The sequence below is a fragment of the Artemia sp. Qi Xiang Cuo genome, chromosome 5, assembly GCF_049724085.1.
Source record: "Artemia sp. Qi Xiang Cuo chromosome 5, ASM4972408v1, whole genome shotgun sequence".
Classification (NCBI taxonomy): domain Eukaryota; kingdom Metazoa; phylum Arthropoda; class Branchiopoda; order Anostraca; family Artemiidae; genus Artemia; species Artemia sp. Qi Xiang Cuo.
Window position 1 is genome coordinate 38,227,333 of NC_142798.1, and position 17,505 is coordinate 38,244,837.

Here is a 17,505-nt window from a genome sequence, read left to right on the forward strand (position 1 = left end):
CCTCCCTCCGGGAACTTTGGGGGATTAAGTCATCCTAAAAGACATACTTATAATATTTTTGAACATGCTGAACAAAATGGCTATCTCAAAATTTTTATCGGGTGACTTTGGGAAAAAAATTAGCGTGGGGGGCCTAGTTTCCTTCCAATTTTTGATCACTTAAAAGGGCACTAAAACTTTTAATTTCCATTCGAATGAGCCCTCCCGCGATGTTCTAGGACTACTGGGTCGATACGATCACCCCTGAAAAAAAAAAAAAAAAAAAAAAAAAAAAAAAAAAAAAATAAACACGCACCCGTGATCTTTCTTCTGGCTAAAAATGCAAAATTCCACATTTTTGTAGATAGTAGCTTGAAACCTCAGCAGTAGGGTTCTCTGATACGCGGAATATGATGGTGTGATTTTCATTAAGGTTCTATAACTTTTAGGGGTCTTTCCCCCTTTTTTCGAAAATCGGCCAAATTTTCTCAGGCGCGTAACTTTTGATGGGTAATAACTTTTGGTATATCTATTTGTATCAAAATACCGTTTTCTAGAGTTTCGGTTACCATTGAGCCGGGTCGCTCCTTACTTACAGTTCGTTACAACGAACTGTTTGATACATTGTTGGAAATACTTTTTATTCTATTCCAGTTGGCCATGTGCTTAATTCACAAACTCAAGCTAAAGACTGGGCTGCTAAGGAGGGAATAGCCCTCAATATATGGAATAAATTCTAGGCATTTTTAGTTTTAATCATTGTATTACCTTTTTGTTACCAGTTCTGTGTTAGGCTGAAACACAAAAATAGACAGGCATTTGTTCTTACTACTTAATAAAGGGTGATGTTGCCCCTTTTTAATTAACATTTATATAAAACAAGTTTGTGCTTCTTGAGTCCTATTAAAGGACTGTAGAGCGAAATAAGTAGTTAGCATTAGTATACAACAAACTCTTCAATTTTTCATACAACGGGACTCTATTTGTCGTATTTTTTTAAGTTAGTTTAGCTGCACATGATATTTTTCTCATTTAAAAGGTGCAATAAAATCTTGTTCCTGAGACATATTTGAAAACCTTTTTGTTTTTCTGAAAAATAATACAAATATTAGATACGACCTTCTGTTTCAGGTATGATTGTATAAGGTTACCTCACATCGTTACTTTATACATTGCAAACCAAATACCGTCATACCGAAGAATTGTAAACAGCTTCAATAAACACTGGTTACAGCCCTATTAGAGGCCTGGCATCGATTAATTTTTTTTAGTTGAGTGGTAACCTTGTTTACAATTATCAACTACGCACAACAATGCTAGATCACAAAAGAGTTCTTTTCTAAACAAAAATTATTGTAGTCGGTGCCTCCACACATACCTGCGAAAACGATCCATGACTTCGACCCTGTCAAAGCCGGTTGGAAGCGACCTCGCGGCCGACCGAAAAAACGATGGTCTGACAGCCTGTCCGAGTTCCTGACGATGGCAAATATCAGGTTGAGCGATGTACAAACGCTTGCCATGGACCGAAGTGGATGGACGAGGCAGGCGTCACTCTCTACGCCGAGCAGCGCCCGGCAGGAGACATAAGTCAAGTAAGTCAAAGTAAGTCAGTAGTTTTCTTGATTCGAACCATCTATAAGGATTTAACGTACCTTGATATAATGTTCATAGGCATCATTAAAGAAGTTCTTAATCCCTTCATCATTCTTGATATCATGGAGCATTATGAATTTTGCATGACTAGCAGTTACAAATGCAGAAACAAACCATTCATTGAACCTATCCACTGTCTTTAGATACATTGCGTTTGTGGACAGCCTTGTTTCATTGATGACATCCAGAGAATTATGCCCAACAAAATGTATTAAGTGGCGATGTTCGTCAAAACTCTGGAAAATAAATTAAAGACAGATACATTAAATACTTTAAGGTGTTTTATTGGTTTCTACTGTCGCTTAATCTTGAAGGAGCAGCAATGACTCAAATTACAACTATAGAACGAAAAAGGAAGAAGATAAAAATTGGCATATGCTGCAGAACAGGAAAAATTACATGGGGAAATTAAAGAAAAAACTTCTTCTAACAATGTACACGGTGATCCTTACAATTTGTAAGTTGGGCTCTTTGATAGCGATTTGATTCTTGTCTTTATAGATACCCCTCTTGATCTTCCTAGAATGGGGGGGGGGGAGGGGTTAATACAGTCTTGGGTGCTCTTAAGATATAATCCAAGCGACTAGACTAAACTATTGGGAGAAAGGGAGGTAAGGAAATAAAACAAACATAAACAATAAGTAGAATAACAGGGAAATTCTTATACAAGACAGTGGAACGCACCTTTAAATGAATATTTCGACCCTGTATCCAAGGGCCGTCCTCAGCCAAACAAGCGAAGAAAAAGCCAGTATAAAAGAAACTTACATTGAAATTCGATCACTAAATTGAAAAAAAGGTTTTTTTAATTTTCAAAACAGTCCTAATATCGTTACTTCAAGGAAGTTCAACCAGGACTGGTATACCAAGCGAAGTGGAAAAAGAACAATTCATTCAAATGGAATAAAACATACTCACAGACAAACTCTTATAGCTAATCTCGGCTTCTTGGCAGCCAACAAAAAACCAGCTAATATGATCAATCAACAAACTATTTTAGAATCTTGCAGAATTGAAAATCTTATTTTTAAGTCTTTAAGATATAAATTACATTTAAATACCCAGAAAGAAGCACAATTCGCGCACACATTACATTTAAAAACTGTAATCCATATTATTAAGGACAAAAAACAAAAGCGACATATTATTTCCTCAGAAAGAAAATCTCTTGAAAAATTTTTATGTGGAAATCTGTCCACGTTGATTATTCTCAGGTGGTAAGAATGAAAAGGAATTTATTTACTCATGAATTTCGTTTGTCTAGAGAACGTCTTTATAAGAAATTGGAATGTCTGATGTACGAATCTTCAATGAATTATCGTACTTATACCCCGAGGTTTACTCCTGGACCCGCTATCGTTAATCTTTCCTCTAGAGCTCTTGAACCTTACGAAATCAAAACCCTTGAGAAAGGTCCAACAGTCTCTTTTCCACTAAAACAAGTTCCTGTGGCAGATATAGTTTCCTCCTTAGAATATCCTTTGCACAAAAACTACAAATCTATGTCTAACCCATATGAAGTTAGGTCTTGTTTTATAAATACACTTTACGGCAGCCAAAAAAAAAGTTACGTCTCATACTAATTTGACGCCAGAAATTTCGCACGACATAAAAATTTTGTCTAATCTCCGCAATATTCAATTATAATAACAAAAGCAGACAAGGGGAATTCACTTGTAGTCATGGATACGTTAGATTACGACAACAAAATTTATTCACACTTAAAAGACACTCCCATGACTCACGACCATACTGATAAGTTTGCGAATAAAATTATAACCGAATTAAAGAATCTAAAACAAAATGGCAAAATCACCCCACAATTGTATAATAAATTTCTCCCCCGAGGTAGCTTTTGCCCAAAGTTTTACGGTTTACCGAAATTACGTAAGCAAGTTATTCCTTTAAGGCAAATTCTAGCATGTACGAAAGCTTCAGCTTCCAATATTGGAAAGTGGTTATGTACAGCCTTCAAACCTTTGCTCTATTCCCAAAAGTCATACATATGTAATTCTGTAGATTTTAGTGGAAAAACTTAAAAATGCAAGCATTTCAGAAAATACAATAGTAGGTAGTTTTGACATAGTTTCTATGTATACAAATACTGATGTAGCAATATCAGAGCACTCATTAAAAAATAATAGAAGAAAATTATCATTTAATAGAAGATTCAACAACAGAAATAGATGGCGAGGTTTTAATGTCCCTAGTCAAAATTTGTAATAAGTATTCAATGTATTTTGAGCTCCGTGATTCATTTTATCAACCTCCCCATGGGGGCACCGCTATCCGGGTTATTAGCGAATATTTATGTAGAACACATTGAAAATCGGGCCTTAAATTCATATTTTATAAAATATATCTATTGGGGGCGTTACACGGATGATGTAATATCGCTCTAAAATTATGGGGAAAATTAACTTAGGGGTTTTTTAGATCACCTTAATACATATGACCGAAATCTACAGTTTACCTTAGAAATCGAAAATGCAAACCAATTATCGTTTCGGGATGTATTAATTATTCGTAGCATTGATAAACTGGATTTTACAATTTACAGAAAACCCACAAAAAATAACAGATATCTACATTTTAAATCCAGTCACCCCCCCCCCCCCCCACTAGTTAAAAGAGTTGTTGTTACATCTCTTGTCGATCGTGCCCTCAACATTTACTCTGAATCTCACATCACGGATGAACTTAATTTGATTAGAGACATACTTTTTGGAAACGGTTATCCTATTGTCTTTATTAAAAACACAATTAGCCGAAGATTGGCAAGACACTCCCGTAAAATCAAGGGCCTTTTACAATGTGAAGTTCCCGCCAAACCCTCAAATATAATTTACCATCCATATATTCCAAAAGTCACTACAAGTTTTAAAAAAGGTTGCACACAAAATAATTTTTAAGTAGTATTTACAAATTATTTTAAAATCACGAATCTCGTAAACTCTGGTAAAGATATAACCCCAGTTACTCGCAAAAGAGGGGTTTATCAAATGTCATGTGACTGTGGCCATTGTTATGTTGGTAGAACCCATCAAAATTTAGAAAAACGCCTACAACAACACGCAGACGACATAACTAAAGCTTTAAATTCTAATAGTACAAACGTTTCTTTTGATTCTGCTTTAAGCAGTCATATCTAGACCCCGGCGCCGCGCCGATGAGGGAAGACCGGCGGCGGCGGGACCAAAAACAGCGCGCCGCACCACCGGTATGATGTCGGCGGCGCGCCGCCGGTAAGATGTCCGGCGCGATCAATGTTGACAGCAAACATTAATGTTTTCATCAGTTTTTCTCAAATCACAACTTAAATTTACAACAGATTCGAGCCTATGAGTTCAAAAATTCACTAGTCGCTGGGTGGAAACTGGTCTTCTTCGTTATTCATCACGAGAAGTAGAAATCTGGTAGAAACGAAATGGCTGTGGCGTTTCAGAACCCTTGCATAATACGAGTAGTTGTAGTATCTATTGGCTATGTATTCTTATCATAAATAATTATCAAAATTAGTAGTTTTTTTCATCGAGCATTACTGCATACCAAACTTCAAATACCGTATCACAAAATTCGTCAGTTATCTGGGTAAAAATTTGAATATAACTTTGAACATAGAAGCTTAATTTTTTCATAATGCCCTTTGCCTATATCTGTTTTGTCACCTTTAAAACAGTTCAAATGGGCAACGTTGATATTGATTGTTTTTTTTTCTCTCTTTTGGATTCCTAAAAAGACTCCTTGTATTAAAAACTGGTTTTTAATAATAATTTTAAAACAAATACATTTTAAAGTTTATTTTTGGCTTCTTTATAGAATATATGTCATGTAGGCTAAGGCTGAACTGCTGCTTTTTTATTGATTTTGGCTGCTGCTTTTTTTGGACCTTGTTAATTTTTTCTTTTGGGGATTCATTCCAAATTATAAACTGATAAATACCTAATATCACTCAAATTATAAATTGCATCTAAAAAAGAGTAAATTTATCAAATTGAAAAATACATGATGAACACTTCACATGAGAACACTTCAATTACAATGAAACAAAAAACACTTAATGGTTCATTCGGTATGAAGAAAAATGAAGTGCCACCTATTTTCTTCGGTAAAAAATGAAAAGCTCATCCGTTTCAAATGTAATGTTAAATAAAATAATATGAAGACTGAAGTAGCTCCGGGAATATGTTGAGATTTTTATCCTAGTTCGTCACTTTTAATCCAAGCAAAATGTTAGGACACTTAGCATCAGTTATTGAGTTTAAGCTTTGATTTCAAAATGCTCACAAAAATTACCAAATTTAAGAAAGTTGCAACAATAAGTCACCTGTGGTCAAAATACTCAAAGACTCCTCTTTGATCCCCACCCAGGCTCAAAGCTTCTACTATGGTCATTTCCATGGAAATCTCCAAAGAGTGTCTTTTTAAAATAGCTTTAAAGCGTAGTTAGGGGTATTTAGCCTTTTTTGCTTTTCTTCAAAGCTTTGAAAAAAGTGTTACATTTTTTATATTTGTGTATATTTTTGGTAATCATTTGTGGGGTGATCGAATTTTTTAAACCACTGTAAATACGTAAGAACGTTGCAACATCTAGTACCCTGGGGTCATAAGACTGTCAAAGGCTTCTCCTTGAACCTCCCAAATTGAAAGCTTTTATTATGACCTGGCCATTTAATGTAACTTGGGCACTGGACCAAGGGCACCATTGTCACGCGAGCGCAACCTTAGGTGAGGGTGTCGATATCGCTTTTGTCACAAATTCGTTTTAGTGTGAATCTGCCTGGTAGGCCTACTTATGAATGAATGTTTTCAAAGTAAACCCGTTTCATCAATAAGAAAAAAAACGGTTTGTACGCATACGTCCTTTTCCCTTTGGACGATAAAACCATGCAAGTGCTGTATCCAGCATAACTCACCAAAATCTTGTTAATTTTTGTCAACTTTTCAACTTTTTGGCATCCCTGCTTTCAATAAAAAAAAATAAAGGTACTATCACTTAAATATAATAACTTCCTATGCCCCCCCCCCCTCTGGATACCATCTTGATAGGACACCGTCTCTGCTTAAGAAAAAAAACAACAAAATAATCAACTTATTGGCACCCCTGCTTTCAAAAAAAAATAATCGAGATATCATCATTTAAATATGATAGCTCACTACCCCCCCCCCCCTCTGGATACCACCTTGATAGGATGCCATCTCTGCTTTAAATTAAAGAAAATAACTTTTTGGCTCCCCTGGTTTTAATAAAAAAATTTCAAGATACTCTCATTTTAATTTAATACCTCTCTACCCCCCCCCCCTCTGGATACCACCGTGATAGGATACCAGCTTTCATTAGATTCAGTCTCAGCTTTCATTAGAAAAATAATTTACTTAATAATTAACTAGGTCACTATATGGTTCAAACAAACAACCAAAATAACGTTAAACAGCTTAGTGTTCCTTGAAAAAAAATGAGGGTATGAGTAAAGTGGTACAAAGACAACAACAAAAATATCGAAATTATTCAAATATACCTCAAATTATTGGAAAACTGAGTCATAAATTCACCGTGGCATTCAATAGGATCCTAAGAATCTAATTAAAAGGGAGCACACACAAAAGCCAAATTAGGCCAGTAGCCTATGAGAAATCGCAAAATACCCAAGACAATGAACAAGTCCTAGTGGGGGCCCTGGGTCTATCAAAATATTTCAATGGTTTCCCAGGGAATTTGATATCATTTTCTTCTGTCTCCGCTTTAAATGAAAAAAAAAAATTATCTTTTTGGCATCCCTGCTTTCAATAAAAAAAAATGAGATATTACCATTTAAAAATGATAGCCTCCTACCCCCCCCCCTATAGGCAATAATTTACAATTTATTTATTAATCATACTTTTGGGGTAACTTCCGGTTAAATATTTAATTCCCCAACCTTGTACATAGCTTAAGTCTATAGCAAAATTTTTTATAAATAGAAGGTTGTTTTTGTTTTTTTTTTGGGGGGGGGGGTAAAAATGTTTTAGAAAGAACATTGTATTTTCTATCTGGCGTTCAACAATTGAGTATTATACATTAAGAAAATCTTATCTAAAAACAGAAAAAAAACTGCAAATTTACAATTCAGCTGTAAAAACAATCTGTCGGCTGTCAATTTCAAAATCCAACTGAAGGCTGAAGCTATATAGTAGTGAATGCGTTCTATAATTCTATTCAACTTGAAAATAAAATTCTTGACTACGAATGATGTAAGAAATAACGATTGGGGAACTGCATTCGAAATTATTTAAACTCATTCCATAAAGACGATACTTTTTTTGTCAACATATGAAGAACTGTGTATATTGCAATATTTGCAATTGCATATTACATCTGTCTGGTTTTTATGCAAAGTAACAAAAGAGAAGAAAATTAATGAACAAGAGAGTAGTGAAAAATTATGGTATGCAAAGTAATATTTGGCAGGGAAAGTTACTGGTGATAAATCGCTAGGGGTGGCACCGTGATAGCGTGATTTTCGGGGATTCGGTGAACCAAATTTTTTTTTCGGGGTGACACAAAGATTTTCGGGAAAATACCCGAAAATTCGGGGATAGTGCAAGCCCTGCTTGATTTCTAATCAGGAAAATCGAAATACTAAACCACACGAGAAGGAAAAGCTCCGACTTTGCGGTTGACACAATAAAGAATTGCCGCAAAATCAATTTAAAGTCGACCGAAAGTCACCGCCTTAGCCGGTGGTGGCGCGCCTGCGACGCACCGGCGGCGTTACACTTCGGCGGCATTCGACCGGGCCTCTCGTCGGCGGGGTTCGGTCGATCCGCCGGCGCGGCGCCGGGGTCTAGTCATATATATGATAACCCTAGCCATAAAATACTTTTTGAAGAAACTTGCCCTATTAGCAATGATTTAGGCATAAAACAGGTTGTTCGAGAGGCAATTGATATTAAAATCAAAACAAACACTAATATTTCTTTAAATAGAGATTTGGAGGAATATTCGCTTAATGCCCTATATACAAATTTAATTAGAAATGATTTAACTAATTATATTAAAAACCAGTAAATAATTCCACTCAACCTGTTACGGATAGACCTTCTAGGTTGGTTGTCAAAAAGGCGAGATTAACTTTAAGAGCTTGTCTGTAAGTATTTCTTATTCCATTTGAATGAATTGTTTCTTTTTCCACTCCGCTTGGTGTACCAGTCCTGGTTGAACTTCCTTGAAGTAATGATATTAGGGCTGTTTTGAAAATTAAAAAAAACTTTTTTTTCAGTTTTAATTATCAAATTTTAATGTAAGTTTCTTGTATATTGTTTTTTTCTTGGTTTGTATGGCTGACCACGGCCCTTGGATATAGGGCCGAAATATTCATTTAAAGTTGCGTTCCACTGTCTTGTATAAAAATTTCCCTGTTGTTCTAATTATTGTTTATGATGGAAAGGCAGTGTGGTCTTCGTCGCTATTGCCAATGTTACCCATTGTACTAACGTAGCCTACCATTTGAGGTATGTTTTTTTGGGCGGAGATAATAAATAAATAAACAGACAAAAAAATGTGGTACCTCTTGTTACTTTTTGTCGAAATATGGTAGCTTTTTTAGGTAATATCTTTGCTGGCCAAAAAAACTTTGATCTTGAACTGATGAAGCAATATTCTATTAATCGACTTAGTAGTTAAATTATCTTCATGCTTACAGGTCATCATCATATCAAAGAGCATGGTGGGTCAGTCCATGTTAAACAAGCCGTTTTTAGAGTGCTGCGTGTTCAACCACAGATGTCTGCAGAAGACTTTTTTTCCAGTTTTACATGGGTAGAGGTTCAAGATATTTCAAATCTGTTTTTAGTTTCAACCTGCTATTACTTGGTCTTTGTTTTGTCCCCCTTCCTAATATTCCGCTAACTGGTTCAAGTTTTGATAACATTATTCATAAGAAAATATTACAGGAGCTAAAAGCGATGTATTTCTTTTTTTTAGGCCTGAAAATTTGCCAAAACTTTATGATAACTGAGCTCTGGTTGTTGCTCGAGTTCAACATTATGTTATATTGTAAAAATTTCATTTGTTTATTTAATGAAAACATGTTAAACAGTTCGTTAACGAACTGTAAGTAAGGAGCGACCCGGCTCAATAGTAACCAAAACTCTAAAAACCAGAATTATGATACCAATACATACATCAAAAGAATCCGATTTTTATGCTGATTTCAAATATATAAGTTTCCATCAAGTTTGTGATACCGATCAAAAGTTACGCGCCTTAGAAAATTTGCCTTGTTTTCGAAAAAAAGGAAGAAACATCCCCTAAAAGTCATAAAACTTTAATGAAAATCACACCATCAGATTCAGCGCATCAGAGAACCCTGTTATAGAGGTTCCAAGCTCCTGTCTGCAATGAAGTGGAATTTTGTATTTTTTTTGTCAAACGGATCGAACCGAAACTTTAAAAAACGGAATTTTTATACCAATAGATACATCACAAGAATCAGATTTTTATGCTGATTTCAAATATATAAATTGTTTATCATTACCGATCAAAGGTCCTACCGATCAAAAGTTATGGGCCTGAGAAAATTTGCCTTATTTTCAAATAAGGGGAAAACACCCCTTAAAAGTCATAGATAATTAATGGAAATCACGCCATCACATTCAGCGTTTAGAGAACCCTAGAACCCTAGAGGAGCTTGTAGAAGTTTCAAGCTCCTATCTGCAAAATGAGGATTTTTGTATTTTTTGCCAGAAGAAAGATCACGGATGCGTGTTTATTTGTTTGTTTTTTTTCCCCAGGGGTGATCGTATCGATCCAGTGGTCCTAGAATATCGCAAGAGGGCTCATTCAAACGGAAATTAAAAGTTCTAGTGCCCTTTTTAAGTGACCAAAAAAGGAGGGCAACTAGCCGGGGGGCAACTAGCCCCTCCCTAGCTCATTTTTTTCTCAAAGTCACCCGATCAAAGTTGTGAGATAGCCATTTTGTTCAGCATGGTCGAAAAATATAATAACTATGCCTTTGAGGATGACTTTATCCCCCAGATTCCACGGGGGAAGGGCTGCAATTTATGAACTTTGCCCAAGGTTTATATATAGTATTGGTTATTGGGAAGTATATAGGCGTTTTCAGGGAGGATTTTTTCTAGTAGTGGGGGGGAGGGGTCGGGGGTTACGTGGGAGGATCTTTCCATGGAGAAAGATTTCATGGGGGAAGGGACATTACAATGAAGGGGGCGCCCGATTTCCCAGCATTATTTAAAAAACGATCAGAAATTAAAAAAAACAAGTTTTCAACTGAAAAACTTTTCAACTGAAAACTTTTCAACATCAAAACTTAAAAAGAACAGAATTTATTATGTATATTATTGGGTTCGTCCCCTAGTCAATACCTCGTTCTTTACGCTAAAGCTTTTTTAGTACTTTCATAAGAGCTATTTATTCTAATTAACCGCCTTTGTGATTAAGGGGTCATTCTTAAAGAATTGAAAACAAATTCAAACTTTAGCGTAAAAATCGAGATATTGACTAGGGGGCGAACCCCTAATATGCGTAATAAAAAAAAATACGAGTATAGAAGTTCGTTACGTAAGTTAATTCGTAAGTTACGGATATTTGTTACTAATAAAAACGTTCGTAAATAAAATTAAAGAACTTTCGAGAAAGCGATTTAGCCAAAAAAAAAGTAAAACTAATAAACAAATTTCGTTTTAATTATTCATGTACGGTGAGCCAAAATAAAAACCTCCATTAATTCAAAAGCGTTCGGAAATTAAAAAAAAACAAGTTTTTTTTTACCTGAAAGTAAGGAGCGACATTAAAACTTAAAACAAACAGAAATTATTTCGTATATGAAAGGGGCTGTCCCCTCTTCTACGCTTCGCTCTTTACGCTAAAGTTTGACTCTGTCTCACAACTTTATTTTTTAAAACAGTAACAAACTTAAGCGTAAAGAGCGAGGCGTTGAGGAGGGGACAGCCCCTTTCCTATACGGAATAATTTCTGTTCGTTTTAAGTTTTAATATCGCTCCTTACTTTCAGTTAAAAAAAACTTTTTTTTATTTAACCAGAAGAAAGATCACGGATGCGTGTTTATTGTTGTTTCTTTGGTTTTTTTTTCAGGGGTGATCGTATCGAACCAGTGGTCCTAGAATATCGCGCGACGGCTCATTAGAACGCAAATTAAAAGTTCTAGTGCTCATTTTAAGTGACCAAAAATGAAGGGCATCTAGGCCCCCTCCCACGCTCATTTTTTCCCAAAGTCACCCGATCAAAATTTCGAGATGGCCATTTTGTTCATCATGGTTGGAAAATACAATAACTGTCTTTGAAGATGACTTAATCCCCTACAGTCCCCGGGGGAAGGTCTGCAAGTTATGAACTTTGCCCAATGTTTACATATAATATTTGTTATTGGGAAATATACAGAAGTTTTCAGGGTTTTTTCTGATAGTTGGGGGGGGGGGGTCGGGGGTTACGTGGGCGGATCCTTCCACGGAGGAAGTTTTCATGGGGGAAGGGACATTGCTATGAAGGGGCGCCGTATTTCCCAGCATTATTTAAAAAAACAGCCAGAAATTAAATAAAAAAAACAATTTTTTCAACTGGAAGTAAGGAGCAACATCAAAACTTAAAACAAGCAGAAATTATTATGTATATGATCGGGTTCGCCCCCTGGTCATTACCTCGCTCTTTACACTAAAGTTTTTTATACTTTCATAAGCGCTATTTACTCTAATTAACGGCCTTTGTGACTAAGGGGTCATTCTTAAAAAATTGGAACAAAATTTGAACTTTAGCGTAAAGAGAGGTAATGACTAGGGGGTGAACCCCACAATATACGTAAAAAAATATACGAATATAGAAGTTCGTTACGTAAGTTAATTCGTAAGTTACGTCAGATCAAAATTTCGAAAAAGTCATTTAGCCAAAAAAAGTAAAAATTAATATGCAAATTTCGTTTTAATTGTTCATGTACGGTGAGCCAAAATAAAAGCTGCATTAGTTCAAAAACGTTGAGAAATTGTTCAGGAAGAAAAATTCAACAGCAGCTCTTTCTTCCGGTTTTTATACAAAAATCCAACAACGATCCAACGAAGTATGTGCTACCAGCAATGGCACAACTTCAAAGAAATGGAGCTGTGGATGATGCATGGGCGGTAGACAGCTTTTCCTACAAATAACACCTAAATCAGCGGAAAAGTTACTTGTTTTGGAATTTATGTGGAGAAATGTTGAAGATGGTGTTGAGTATACGAATAAAATTCGCTTTTTAGATTCCTTCAGCTTTTTTCCCAAATCTTTGAGTGAATTGAGTCAAGTACAGAAAATGATTACGGCAGCATCGCTTTCCCCCTTCTCAAGCAACAATGTCCAAACGATTTATATGATTTGTTAACGGTCAAGGGCGTGTGCCCTTATGATCATTATAACTCCATGTCGAGATTCACCGAGGAGACTATTCCCTCAATTGAGTCATTTTACGACAGTCTGCACGATCGTAGGTGAACTCTTAATGAATACAGATTTTCCAAAAAAGTGTTGGCAGAGGGGGGGGGGTGTAAACATGGGTTTGACTAATACAAGTTGTATTTGTCAAGTGATGTGCTCACTCTGTTGGACATTGTGCGTAAAAATACGGCCAAAATTTACGAAGAATTTAATTTTGATATAGAGTATTATTTCTCCTCTCCTCATCTGGTAATGGACCTCATCCTAAACATTAGCGGGGAAATAATCGGACTCATCACCGACACTGATCAGTACTTGTTTATCGAAAGGTCAATTGGGGTTGGGTACGTTTTTTATGGGGACCATACCTTGGAAACTGATCCAACAGGAGAGACGCCGGGGACAAAGTCGGATGCAGTGTTCCTTGATATGCATTCCCCATACCCCTCAGCTATTTATAGTAACGCTCTACCCTGTGAAGACTATAAATTGCTCAATGATCCTCAAGCCCCCGATCTCCCCAACATTGGTAGTGTTGAGGATAATGGGCTGGTTGGATGGGTTTTTGAAATTGACGGGGAGATACCAGGGAAGCTTCACGATTCGGTAAAGAATTTTGTTTTTCCATGCATTAATTGACCTGTGTGTTGGGACTCTTTGAGTCCTCGCAACAGACGTTTGGTCGAGAAGGAGGGGATGCATTGGACATCTTCAAAACAAAAACTTATTGCCGACCTCCTGCCGAAGAAAAATACTTTCGTACATCATGTGGCGTTATAATGGATGAGCGACAATGGTTCCAATGTCACAAAGATTAATAAAAACCTCCAATTTATACAAAAACCTTGCTTGAAAACTTTGTTGACACTTTTGTCAAAAAATGTTCTGAAGCGAAAACAAAGGTCGAAAAAGAAATCTATAAACTCATTTTAAATTCGGCCGTTGGTAAAATATGCGAAAGTGTTCACAATAGGAGTCGTTGTGACCCATCCCGAACAATGTACTCGAATTATTGCCGACCCAAACTACACTTCATTTACAATCACTGGCCCGGAGAGGGTACTATTTAATAAAAAAAAGAAACATTGTTCTTAATAAAAATATTCCTGCAGGCAATGCCATCTATGAAATTTCTAAAAATTTCATGTTAGAGTTCTACTACAATGTGGCTAGGATCCAGTGGCCGGGGAAGGGACAAGTATAGGCCTGCTATGGGGACACAGAAACTCTACTTTTAAAAGTAGAAACTGAAAAGTTCATCAACGATTTGGCGCACAGCGATATAATCAGTTCTCGGATGGACTATACCCACTAGAACGGGGAGGTCAATCCAGAACTGGTCAACCGTCAGGCACCACATCAACTTTTATTTTTAAAATCAGAAACGGGAAGCGACATGATTTCCCGTGGCGTGTTTGTAAGTCCGAAGGTGTACTTTATACTGACACAAAACGAGGAAATCAAAAAACCTTGCAAGGGAGTACTTACGCGCTATGTGGAAATAAATGATTCCAAGTGGCACGGTCCGATAGATGTACGAAAATCAAGCAATTATTTTCTTCATGTTTAAGTATATTCCTTTTACAAGCCCCTGCTTTTTCTCTGTATGTCTTCTCTTTCTCTCTCCCTCTGTTTCTCTTTCTCAAAATATGTAAGTTTTGCCATCGTAGCCAAAATTGTTTTCTTGTTTCTTACTTAAACTCTTTGGATAAAAATTATTTTTCTTATCCCTCTCTCTCTCTCTCTTTCGCATGTGTTTTCATGTGCATAAACTGAAATGTCACTTTTTGCAGGCTATAGCCAATTGCCAAGGCCCCACCTCACGAGGCCGAGCCAAAGAAGTAAATCACTACTAGTGATGACGAGAAAGCGAAAGAACAGAGTACTCTCCAAAAAGTGGTTGTAATCATTCTTTTCATGATCAAAATATTTTAGATGAAAATTTTTTTCAGATAATATAAATCTTCTGTGTCAGCTGAAGCTGAGGATAAAACAGAGTTCATCATCGAAGACCTGGTTACTTGAAAATATCTAAGCATTGAAGGTGACAAGGGCGAAATTCTAGTTACGGTTCAACGATTGAAGTTTAGCTTAGGCACCAGAAATTCTTGAATTCAAGTACTAGAAATACTTTCCAAAAACCAAAATCTCCGTTTTGTTTCTCCAGATGAAATGAAGGGTTAAAAAAAAGTGCACGCTTTGCCCTTCCTGGTATGGTGAATCTCCACTCTTCTTCTTCGGTCTTCAGTTCGGTAATGACCTGATGTCTCATACCTATGAGCAAAGTAAGATGTAGGAAGTGCATAAAGAGGGTAGAAAGTTACACTTTGCCGATGAGGAAGTTTTCTTTGCCATGACAGTAATGACACAAATAATGAAAACTCCGTCACATATGCTAACGTGTTTTTCCGCAGAAATCTATAATTCACATTGGGAATGAAGGATTCATCACAGAAAACGAAGAATTCTCACTCTACACTGAAAAATATTAATCCGGCTGGAGAGTATCAATCAGTCAAGAATCTTACTCTCAGCCAAGATTCTTGTTTTCTTATCCAAGAAATAATCCAGATTGTAGGATTGCCAAGGGAAACCGAATATGATAGTCGATATTGTCACGGATTTGCCAATTATATTCTAAAATACCAGAATTACAAGTTGTATAGCAACTAGACTTTCTTCTTTGGCCCTCACTAAGATACTGAAGGATTAGGATATTCACGTACTTAAAACTGTGCGCAAGAACAGGCTAAAGGGACAGACGAGAAGCCCGTGATCGAGGATAACACAACTGGCGGGCAGAAACTAACTTCAGCTGTAATGTAATACAATCGTTCGACAAAAAGCCAATCCATATTCAATCATCCTCAAAGAAGATTCACATAATTGGACTTCAGGGGAGGGGGCATCTTCCAAGACAGGAACTGATATACGAGCTCATGGGTCTAGTTATGCAGTACGCTCCTGGAGCTATACAGGATTGATTTCAAGTCAGAGAGATGCCACACACAAAACTGCACCAAATTCCTATATTAGCATTGCGAATGAGCAGTAACTGTACCGGCGAGCGTACTCCTCCATCCCCAAGAAATCGTATATTAGACTTTGGTACTCACTGTTTTATCAGGTCTGATGACCAGACCCACTAAATTACGTGGCAAGCTAAAACGAATCTCTGCCGAAAGTTTGTGAATGACCGCACCGCGATCAAATATACATAATGTGACAAAGGGCTATATTTCATTTCCCGGAGAATTTGCTTAACAAAATTGTTCGATGTGACACCGTCACAGTTTTGCTTCATATTTGTCTTAGTTGCATCACAACAATTAGTTTTTAAACACGTCTGAGTTTTATAACCACTATTGCATAACTTAGGCATGAAGGGGTTCAAAATTTTAAGCCAAAGTTTAAATTTTACTCGTTCAGTTTCTGTTCGGTTTCACCCCTGAAAACAAGCAACCGTTAAAAAAGCTCTTGAAGGGGGGGGGGTGGCTATGCGAAAAATAAATTTTTAGGTCATATTTTTCGTATTTTCAAAGGACGTTTATAGTAAAAATCTTGTTATTAGGAGATGAAGATTATCTCTGGACAAAAAAAGAAAGCAACATAGAAAGAAAAAAAAGAAACCTAGGGCCAAGGATGAGAATTTTTTCTTGGAAAAAATTCTTGTAGGTGGTATGAGCTTGAATCCTCACATCCCAGGTATGCAAACATGTATAATTGGATAGTAAAATTTTTAACAAACTCATTTTTAGAGGATTTTCCTCCCTTTTCTAAAAAGTACTATAATTTTTTAATGCTAATATCTAGCGACACATAAATGTAGAATTACCGAATTTTACATATTTGTAATCATCATGAAAAGTAAATTCTTTTAATTTAATTCAATTCAACTTATTCAAATAAAAATAAAACATAACATCAATATTAATAAAGATCCTGGAAGCGAACTTGTTAAGGACCATAACAACAAAAAACTGGAAATGAAGAAGAGAGAAAAAAAGAAGGAGAAGAATAAGTAAAAAAAGAAGAGAAAACACGGGTAATTAAAGCAACCTGATTAACATTTTAGAGATTGAATTATAGTATCAAAGTTTAGTAGCATTGTTATACACCGCAGGAAAACTTGTGGATAGCTCGACACTGGAGGGTATTATATTCCATTGGAGAATAGGTTTATTAAAGGGAGATCACTGGGCGGAACTAGAGACACACTTGGGGACAATTAAGGAACGGTTGGATGAACGGAGAGAGAGGCCTTCAGAATTATTACTATTAAAATAAGATAATATTTGGGGAGGAAGATTTGTATGGTAAGCGGAGTACGAAAAGGGATAGATTTAATTTTTTCTTATTTGTTCAAAAGGGATAATACCAAAATGGGAGTACAAGTCCTGGGTGGGACAAAGTCGGGGCAGCTCAAAAACTGCTTTGACCGCATGGTT

The 17,505-nt window shown here is 36.3% G+C and overlaps 1 protein-coding gene across 2 annotated transcripts in view; it reads right to left on the minus strand.

Moving 5' to 3' along the window:
• Positions 1-17,505, minus strand: part of Trs20 (trafficking protein particle complex subunit 2) — a 54,437-nt gene that overhangs the window by 12,622 nt on the left and 24,310 nt on the right. For both annotated transcript variants that reach the window (XM_089089558.1, XM_089089559.1), the window contains exon 3: positions 1,635-1,871. In XM_089089558.1, the coding sequence (XP_088945684.1) occupies positions 1,635-1,871 (237 nt within the window). The remainder of the gene's footprint in view (positions 1-1,634; positions 1,872-17,505) is intronic.